The following is a 9,530-nucleotide window of genomic DNA, read 5'->3' on the forward strand; positions in this document are numbered from 1 at the left end:
GGACAGCTACCACGTCCGATCCCGGAGGTCAGCTGGGCTCTCACCTGCCCCTCTTCACAGGGGCACAGCCTGGGGGGGTTGGAAGGACCTCTGGAGGTCATGGAATGATGGATTTGTGAGGGTTGGAAGGGACTTGCGAAGGTCACAGAATTATTGGGGTTGGGACCTCTGGAGGTGATAGAATCGCAGATTTATTGGGGTTGGACAGAATTACTGGGGTTGGAAGGGACCTCTGGAGTTGATTTTATGTTAAGGGGTTGGAATGGACCTTAGAGGTCTAGTACCAGCCCTCTGCCCTGAGCAGAGACACCTCCCACCAGAGCTGCTTACTCAAGGCTTTATCCAACCTGGAATAAACACTGCTAGGGTTGGGGCTTCTACTGCCTGGGCAGCCTGTGTCTCCTCACCTTCACAGGGGAAAACTTCTTCCTAATATCTAGGCTAAATTTCCCCTTTCAATTTATCCCCATTACTCCTTGTCCTATCACTCCAGTTCCTAACTAAGTCCTTTTCCAACTTCCCTGGAGCCCCTTCAGATCCTGGAAGGTTGCTCTGAGATCTCCATGCAACCTTCTCTGCTCCAGGCTGAACAGTCCCAAATCTCTCAGCCTGTCATCCAGTCCAACCCCCTGCCAAGTCAGGGTCACCCCGAGCAAGTGACACAGGAACTCATCCAGGTGGGTTTGGAATGTCTCCAGAGAGGGAGACTCCACATCCTCCTTGAGCACCTATTCCAGTGCTCTGTCACCCTCCACGGACTGAAGCTCTTCCTCATATTGAAGTGGAATTCCTTGTGGTTTAGTTTATGACCATGACTCCTCATCCTGTCCCTGGGATTCACTGCACAGTCTGGCACCACCTTGGAGATACTTACATGTGTTAATGAGGTCCCTCTCAGCCTTCTCTTCTCTAGACTAACCAGGCACAGCCCTCACAGTCTCTCCCCAGCAGAGAGATGCTCCTGTCCCTCAATCATCTTTGTTTCTGCAGCTGGGCCTGGTCAGCTGTGGTCACCTGGCTGGCCTGGGCCCTGCCCTGAGCTGTGGTGACCTGGGTGGTGCTGAGTACTGAGCCCACTCACCTCACTCCCCTGTCACCGTGCAGGAGCCACTCCAGCAGTCACACTCACTCCCCTGACCTGGGTCTCACTGGCTCAGCCACAGGTTTCCCATAGCAGAGTCCCAGACCTCTGGATCCCTAAAATAATCGTGATTTGTCAGCAGAAGAACAGCTACAGCTGGTGCCTCTGGAGAGGGACCCTAAACAAAGGACCCTCTGGGCATTTATCCATCCCCTTGCAGACTCAGTGTGTGAAAATCTGTGGGTGCTCAGCTCCTGCTGTGTCCCTGAGTGTCCTGGGAGTCACAGCTGAGAGTGTTTAGCCTGGAAAAGAGGATGCTCAGGGGTGACTTTATTGCTGTCCACAACTACCTGGCAGGAGGTTGTAGCTAGGTGGGATCAGGCTCTGCTCCCAGGCAGCAAGTGGCAGGACAAGAGGACATAGTCTCAAGCTGTGCAAGGGGAGGTTCAGGTTGGACATGAGGCAGTAGAGGTGATTAGACACTGGAATGTGCTGCCCAGGCAGGTGGTGGAGTCATCATTCCTGGAGGTGTTTAAGGACAGACTGGACGTGGCACTTAGTGCCACGGTCTAGTTGACAAGGTGGAGATCGATCACACGTTGGACTCGATGATCTCAAAGGTCTTTTCCAACCTTAACGATTCACTGTGTGTGTGATTCTGTCTCCCTCACCTGGCTGTGGCACAGGTCCATGTGCCCTTTGTTATGCAAAGCTTTGGCACTTCACAGCCCCTTCCCTCGGGGAGCTCCAGAGGATCAGCACTTCACAGCCTGTTCCTCGACCCCCACAGCTCAATGCCTGCACTCACTGTCTCCCCCAACATTCCTCCCCAGCTACGACGACCACTCAGCAGACCGGAGAGCCTACGACCGGCGTTACTGTGACAGCTACAGGCGGAACGACTACAGCCGCGAGCGGGGGGAAGCCTACTACGACCCCGAGTACCGACATTCCTACGAGTACCGGCGCTCCCGGGACCGCGAGGGCAGCTACCGCAGCTGCAAAAGCAGCCGGCGTAAGCACAGGCGGAGGCGGCGCCGCAGCCGGTCCTTTAGCCGCTCCTCATCGGTGAGTATCCTGCTGTGCTGGGCCTCCCCTGTAACCTTTCTCTCCCAGGTGCAGAGCTGGGTAAGTAGAAAACTCGCTTTCTAACGCTCTCTCGGCCTCGGCTTGAGCTGTGTGTGTGTAGGAAATCCTTTGGCGCAGTGTTCCTGCCCACGTCCCGCTGCGCCTCGGCTGACCTGTGCCGCTTGGCACGGGTGGCTCAGACCCTCTGGTGGGAGTGTTGCCAGCTCAGGTGGTGCCCCACAAGGCTGGTGTGTCCCCAGAGTGGTGCTGCAGCTCCTTCCATTCAGGGGTGCTCGTGGAGAGCTGTCCAGGAGCCCCAGCCAGGCAGGCTTTGGGGTCAAACAGCCAACGCTCAGCTGGGCCCAGCCCCACGGAGCCTGTCACGGGTGGCTTGTCCCTGTGGTCCCTGGTTTGGACTGTGGCAGGAAACCTCTGGCTCTGAGGGTTAGGTCCTGCTCCAGCAGGATCCTCCTGGATGGGCCCAGCTGACGGGGGGTGTCGTGCAGGGGCTTTGCACAGGAGCAGAGCTTTCAGACCACTCAGCTCAGGTGAAGGCAGCAACCATCACAGGTTCTTCCCAGCAGTGTCCCTGGCTTTCTCTTCTTGTCTGTTCTGCTGTTGACCTTCCACTTCTGTTAGACCCCAGACACGTTCTCTGCTCTGTGTGTGGAGCTCTCAGTGTTGTCTGGTCTGTCCTGGCTGTGTGTCCAGGGAGGGGATTGGGGGCTGGATTCGGGACCCGAGTCTGCTGGCTGGTTGCTCCCAGGTGTGGGGATACATAGCTGAGGAACCACAGGCAGGAATTTTCTCTTCTCTGGCATGAACCTCTTATCTGCCTCATCCCAGGCTGTCCCTGTTCCCTGTTGGGCTCTGCTTCTCTCCTGGAAGTTAGTCCTTCCAGGGTCAGCTTCTTCGGGGGAGGGTCTAGGAAGGAGTGTCCATCTCTCCCCAGGCAGCCACTCGTAAACTCTCTGTTTTGGAAGGATCATTGTGCCTAGAGCTGCTTTTGAAACCTTGGAATTCATCTTGTCCTGAGTGTCTGAGGGCTGGGGGAAGCTGTGTGGGCGGTTGTTGGAGTGGGATGGGGGTGCCCGTGGGGGCAGCCTGGGCTTGTGCAGGACCTCCTGGCACCTGCCTCCTGCTGCCCTTCCTCTGTGGCAGCCCTGGGGCTACCGTGAGCCCCTCCCTGTGGCCTCTGGCCTTTGGCTCGGGCAGTCCCCAGGACCTGAAGGCCAGTGCTGTTCCTCTCTGAGCCCCCGTGGGAGCAGCCAAGCCCCTCCTCTGCTCTCACACTGGTTCGGGTGGGGCTGTTTGTAGGTTCTTTTTAATTTTTATTTTTCTTATATTTTTTTTTCCTTATTTTTTTTCCTTATATCTTCTTATTTTTTATTTTTTTTTGGCTACAACGAAAAGCGAACTGGTTTTTTTTTTTGTTTTTTTCTTTTCTGAGCTAGTGTGTTGTATCTTGACATGTTCCCTTGCAATATCCCTATCGTTATATATTCCTCTGTGCCGTATGAATTGGCTGGGAATCTCCTCCTGCAACCCCTCCTCAAACCAACCATGTGAATTTCCAAACCAACCAATGCGTGACGCTGGCTGCTGCGCTGGTTTGAAAATCTGATTGGTGAATGATGAATTCCCTGTCTGCCTGGGCCAGCAGCGGAGTCGACAGAGCAGCAGAAGGGCCAAGAGTGTGGAGGACGACGACGAGGGGCATCTGATCTATCGCGTCGGCGACTGGCTACAAGAAAGATGTACAGCCAAATCGTAACATAATTTAGCTCTCTAGTTAAGCTCCCATCGCAGTCGCAGATCTGTCTTATCTTTCTGTTCCATTTTATTTTCATTGTTAAAAAGAGAAAACCCTCTCCTTTTTTTTCCTTCCCCTTTTGTTAAAGCTTACACGTTTATATTGTGTATTGTTACTTCAAGTGCCAGGGAAATTAGGGCAGTTGCCTTGTGCAGCCGGTGTCAGCCTTCCGCTGCTCCGGCCTCTCCAGCTGTGTGCAGGTTAGGTGTTGCAATGCATTCTCCTCTGCCCTGTGTATGAGCTGCAGACAGGTCCTGCTCCCTCTCTCACCTCCTTGCCTTTCCTTCTCTCCCTCCCAGATGAGATTATCAGCACCCTGGGGGAAGGCACGTTCGGCAGAGTGGTGCAGTGCATGGATCACCGGAGGTACGTCCGCTCTGGGGGTGGAGGCAGGTCACAGCTGCACGTGGAGCATTTCAGGCATAATGTGGGATCCCCTGAGGGTGAAAATCAGCCTCTTGATTTCTAGTATCCTCTGCTGTTGTGGGCACTCACCCTCTTGGCTCACCCATGTGCCGAGGGAAGCCTCAGGGCTGTTTGTAGGGAGGGAAAAGGCTTTGCTCAACACCTGTGGTGGAGGCTGCTCAGAAGGTATTTTTCACAGGGCACAGCCTCTCTGACCTGCTCAGGCCTCACTTTGTGCTCTCTGCCTGTTTCTCCCTCAGGGGTGGTGCACGTGTTGCTCTCAAGATCATCAAAAATGTAGAGAAGTACAAAGAGGCTGCTCGGCTGGAAATCAATGTGCTGGAGAAAATCAACGAGAAGGATCCCGAGAACACGAAGTGAGTGGCTCTTGGTGTGGAACAGGATGGGGCTGGCACTGCCTGGGCATGGTTTTAGGGGTGGGATGGAAGAGGGGCTTGGTGGTGTGTGGCTGAATAGCATTGTAGTTGGATTTGGAGGCATCTTGCCTTGATGTGGGATACACAGTGAGCAGGGAAAGGAAGAGCCTGGTGCAGGGATAGCATTGCAGAACAATTGCCAACCAGAGTGTCTCTGTCAGTCTCTGTGTCAGGATGTTTGACTGGTTTGACTACCACGGCCACATGTGCATCTCCTTCGAGCTGCTGGGGCTCAGCACCTTCGATTTCCTCAAGGACAACAACTACCTGCCTTACCCTATCCACCAAGTACGGCACATGGCCTACCAGGTGTGCCAGGCTGTGAAGTGTAAGTGCCCACTGCTCCTCTCCCTGCTGCTGGGCTGGGCTGGGCTGGGCTGCAGAGCTGTGCTACTCCCAGGCACTGGGACAGTTCTACAACTGGTGGTCCAGAGCAGCAAGTTTTTTCTGTGGTTCTGAGCCTTCCTGCCCCTCTGGGAATGATTCCAATGATTTGGGGTTGGCAGTAGCTCAGAGCACTCCAACATCCACCCCCTCACCTTCTGGTGATCAATACAATACATCTTTGCTTCTGCTGAAGCATCGTGGCCCGGGCTGACCTTGACTGTTCACACCCAGTGCTAAATGTGGTGCCAGTATGAGCAAACTGAATGGCTTTTGGGTGGGTACAGTCTTGCTCTGCTTCTGTCTCATCACCCTCACTCTTTGCTTCCTCAGTTCTGCACGACAATAAACTCACCCACACTGACCTCAAGCCAGAGAACATCCTCTTCGTGAACTCGGACTATGAGCTCTCCTATAACCTGGAAAAGGTAACACGATGCCTTGGGTCAGGTCTCCTCTTGGGTTCTTGGTATCCCTGACCTTATCAGAGCAGTTAGACACAGTCCCAGGTGACACAGGGTGGCAGGGGGAGGAGTTGGGACACAATCTCATGTGGCACAGGCTCCATCCACTCCTGGCCATGATCTGCCTGTGTTCAGGCAGTGACCAGTGAGCCATGGGGACTCCAGGTGTACCTGACTGGGGGTGGGAGGTCGTGTGGGGCTGAGCTATGTGGCTCCCAAAGCTTTCCCCTCCCGTGGTGCCCTCAGCTGTGTGGGAAGGGGCTCAGCACTCAGTGACAGATCCTGTTCTCCCCCCCACAGAAGCGAGACGAGCGCAGTGTGAAGAGCACAGCCATCAGGGTGGTGGATTTTGGCAGTGCCACGTTTGACCATGAGCATCACAGCACCATTGTCTCCACCAGGCACTACAGGGCCCCTGAAGTCATCCTGGGTAGGTACTGCTGGGTCTGTGCCAGGCAGATGTGTGCCTCGAGGGCACCGAGTGCTTCCTGCTGTGTTGGGGAGCTTTGGCCTCTGTGTGCTCCAGGAGCTGTCTTGGGTTTGTCCTGGGAGATGGGAAGTGCTTTCTTTAACATGCTGCAGTGCTGTTTTCTGGGAAGGCTGTCATTATGGCCTTACTATTCTGGGGTTGTTCAGCTTGCAGGAAAGGAGGCTCAGGGAGGACTTTGTAGCTCTCTATAACTCCCTGCCAGGAGGTGCAGCCAGGTGGGAGGATCAGGCTCTGCTCCCAGGGCACAAGAATAAGAGGAAATGGCCTCAAGCTGTGCCAGGGGAGGTTCAGGCTGGACATCAGGAGGAATTTCTTCATGAAAAGGGTTGTCAGGCATTGGAATGTGCTGCCTGGGGAGGTGGTGGACTCACCATCCCTGGAGGTGTTCAAGGCATGGAACTCAGTGCTCTAGTCTATTTGACAAGGTGGTGTTAGGTCAGAGGTTGGACTCGATTATCTCAGAGGTCTTTTCCAGCCTAAATGATTCCATGATTATTAGTTGGTGTTTTGGCATTGCTGCCAGCTGGGCAGTACATTGCCAGCAGTGCACCAGAAGCCTGGCTGGAGTGGGGAGTGTTTTTCTAGTTGTTTGTTGTTAAAAGTGAGAGGGATTTGGACTCTTGGGCCATAACTAGCTATTTTTCTTTTTAAAATCTTGTTTTCCAGAGCTTGGCTGGAGTCAACCCTGTGATGTGTGGAGCATTGGCTGCATCATCTTTGAGTATTATGTGGGTTTCACCCTGTTCCAGGTGAGAACTGTGTGCTGTGTGGTGACTTCCCAACTGGTGAGAGAGGATGCTGGCAGATTCCCAGCACAGCCTGGAGCTCCTGGGACTGGTGGGGATCCCTCCAGCACTGTTGTTTTGCAGAGAAGGCCAAGGTGTTGGCCTCAAGGAGTCCTGGGTGGGGGGATACCCAGGGCTGGAGGCAGAACCCCTGGAATCTGTTTCATGCCTTCCCTTTACGCTTCTCTCTCTCAGACACATGACAACAGGGAGCACCTGGCCATGATGGAGAGGATCTTGGGACCAGTTCCTTCTCGGATGGTTCGGAAGACAAGGTGAGCAAGGCCAGGGCACTGCAGGCTCCCCAGCCCTCTCCTGCTTCATGGGCAGTGGTTTTCCCTGAGGGATTGTGCTTTGGAACTTGCTGCTGCTGCTGCAAGGTGTGTTGTGCCAGGTATAACCTGCTCCCACCTGTTACTCCAACAGGAAACAGAAGTATTTCTACCACGGGCGCCTGGACTGGGATGAGAACACCTCGGCTGGTCGCTATGTCAGAGAGAACTGCAAACCCCTGAGGGTAAGGCTGGCAGGAGCAGTGCCAGGCCCTTCCTGCCCTGGAGACTCTCCCACTGGGCAAGGCTGGGCCAGCAGAAGGGTCAGCTCAGTGTGTTCCTAAGTGAGCTTTGGCTGTCTCGGGTGTAAACTAGACAGGCTGCAGCAGTGAGTTAAAGCTGAAGTGGAGGAGGAGGAGGGAAGGGAGAGTTCAGGATGTGCCTGGAGAAGGGCTGGGTGAAAAACTAGCAGTTCTCTGCTACAGAGGGGTCCAGAGTTAGGTCCAGGCTGAGTGATAGCCTGGCCCAGGAACACACCAGGCCAGGGCACAGCCTCCTCAACATGGAGCTCTTGGAGCAAGTGCAGATGAGGCCACAAAGTTGATAAGAGCACTGCAGCATCTCCCCTATGAAGGCAGGCTGAGGAAGTTGGGGCTGTCCAGCATGGAGAGGAGAAGGTTGTGTGGAAACCTCAGAGCAACCTTCCAGGAGCTGAAGGGGCTGCAGGGAAGCTGGAGGGGGACTCTTTGTTGGAACTGCAGTGGTAGGACAAGGAATAACGGGGATAAATTGAAAGGGGAAATTTAGCTTCGATGTGAGAAGTTTTTTACTCCAAGGGTGGTGAGACACTGGCACAGGTTGCCCAGGGATGTTGTGGATGCCCCAACCCTGTCACTGTTCATTCCAGGTTAGATGAAGCTTTGAGCAACCTGCTCTGGTGGGAGATGTCCCTGCTCAGGGCAGGGAGTTGGGACTAGATGATCTCTAAGTTCCATTCCAACCCCTAAACCTCTGTGATCCTCATGCCTGACCTCTCTCTCCCCCCCTCCCCAGCGCTACCTGACGTCGGAGGCCGAGGACCATCACCGCCTGTTCGACCTCATCGAGAGCATGTTGGAGTATGAGCCGTCCAAGCGCATCACCCTGGCTGAGGCCCTCAAACACCCTTTCTTCGACCTGCTGGGGATGGAGCCCAGCACAAAGCTGTGGGACTCGAGCCGGGACATCAGCCGGTGACGCCACAGGTGCCAGCCAGCCCTCAGATTGTAGCCCCCGTGGAGGCCTCCTGTGTGATTTCTATTCAGACACTTGGTGCTTTGTTTTTGTTTTTTTTTATATACCCGAGAAGAACTCCCTGGACACGTTTGTAAAGCTGTTAATATGTGAGATACTGTAAATAGTCTGTGCTCTCTCTCTGGCCTCAGCACCATGGGCCCAACCTGCTGTCGCTGCTGCCATTCTCCTGAGGTTGTGAGAGAGCCTGTGTGTCCCTGCTGTAAATACCTCTTGTCATGTGTTGCTTTTTGTCTCTCCTGTTCCTGCTCTCCTCGGTGTAAATACTCCAGGACTCACAGCTCTCTGTAGCTTATCTGTTTTCCTTGTAAGTTATGAAACTGGTGGGACTGCATGGGAATTATTTTTTGGATCAATGTCATAGCCCATCCCCACACCAGAGTTTTATAAGAATTTTGTACAGTCTTTGTGAAAAATAAATATGAAGTGAATAAAGAAGTTGGTCTGGGTTTGGCCTGGCAGCAGCTGCTGCTCCTGCTGCTCTGTTGTGCTTGGCAGGTGCAGTGGCTGTGTGCTGTGCCCTGTGGAGAGAAGGAGAGGGATGAAAGGAACTCCAGGAGCTGTATCCACCTGCACTGCTCTTCCCAAGGGTAGGAGCTGCTCTTAGGGCTGCAGCAGGACCTGAGTAGATGCTGGTGTAGGGGACAGCAAACCCTGGCTGGGCCCTTCCTCACACCCTGTGGTCACTGCTGTGGTGGGAGCACAGTGGAACCCCCAGAGGGGTGTTCTCTTACCCCAGGAAGCCTCTCAGCCCAGGTCAGGGTGGAGCAGTGTTGGTGACTGATGGAAAAGGTGTGGCAGGAGCCCTTGGGAGGGCCCTGGGCTCAGGGTCAGGTGTCCTGCTCTGCATGCTGAGGAATCCCTGCTTGGGGGGGGGGGGGTCGGTGTGCAGCCTCCAGGCAACTGGAGCTGGTGGAATTGGGGATTCCTATAAATAACTGGTACAGGAGCCACAAGTGAAATTCCCCAAGTGCTTGTCATGCCATGAGTCCCTCCAAGGCTGACTCCCAAAGAGTCAGGACAGCCTGGGGGGCTGTG

At 54.4% G+C, this 9,530-nt stretch overlaps 1 protein-coding gene across 1 annotated transcript; it reads left to right on the top strand.

The window, feature by feature from the left end:
* Positions 1 to 3,532: 3,532 nt before the first annotated feature.
* On the top strand, positions 3,533 to 8,956 carry CLK2 (CDC-like kinase 2). The gene is made up of 10 exons (XM_009072916.1): positions 3,533 to 3,906; positions 4,262 to 4,328; positions 4,628 to 4,744; positions 4,966 to 5,132; positions 5,522 to 5,616; positions 5,953 to 6,082; positions 6,809 to 6,891; positions 7,123 to 7,202; positions 7,354 to 7,444; positions 8,253 to 8,956. Exons 2-10 carry the CDS (start codon positions 4,315 to 4,317, stop codon positions 8,433 to 8,435), a joined length of 960 nt encoding a protein of 319 aa, XP_009071164.1. The 5' UTR covers positions 3,533 to 3,906; positions 4,262 to 4,314; the 3' UTR covers positions 8,436 to 8,956.
* The last annotated feature ends 574 nt before the right edge of the window (positions 8,957 to 9,530 follow it).

Source organism: Acanthisitta chloris, unplaced genomic scaffold (assembly GCF_000695815.1).
Source record: "Acanthisitta chloris isolate BGI_N310 unplaced genomic scaffold, ASM69581v1 scaffold2784, whole genome shotgun sequence".
Taxonomy (NCBI): domain Eukaryota; kingdom Metazoa; phylum Chordata; class Aves; order Passeriformes; family Acanthisittidae; genus Acanthisitta; species Acanthisitta chloris.

Bases quoted from the DNA above. Each gene is read 5' to 3' on its own strand.
- CLK2 (XM_009072916.1), top strand. The intron at 4,745-4,965 runs GTGAGTGGCTCT...TGTCTCTGTCAG, and splicing joins AAGGATCCCGAGAACACGAA to TCTCTGTGTCAGGATGTTTG. The intron at 5,617-5,952 runs GTAACACGATGC...TCCCCCCCACAG, and splicing joins TCTCCTATAACCTGGAAAAG to AAGCGAGACGAGCGCAGTGT.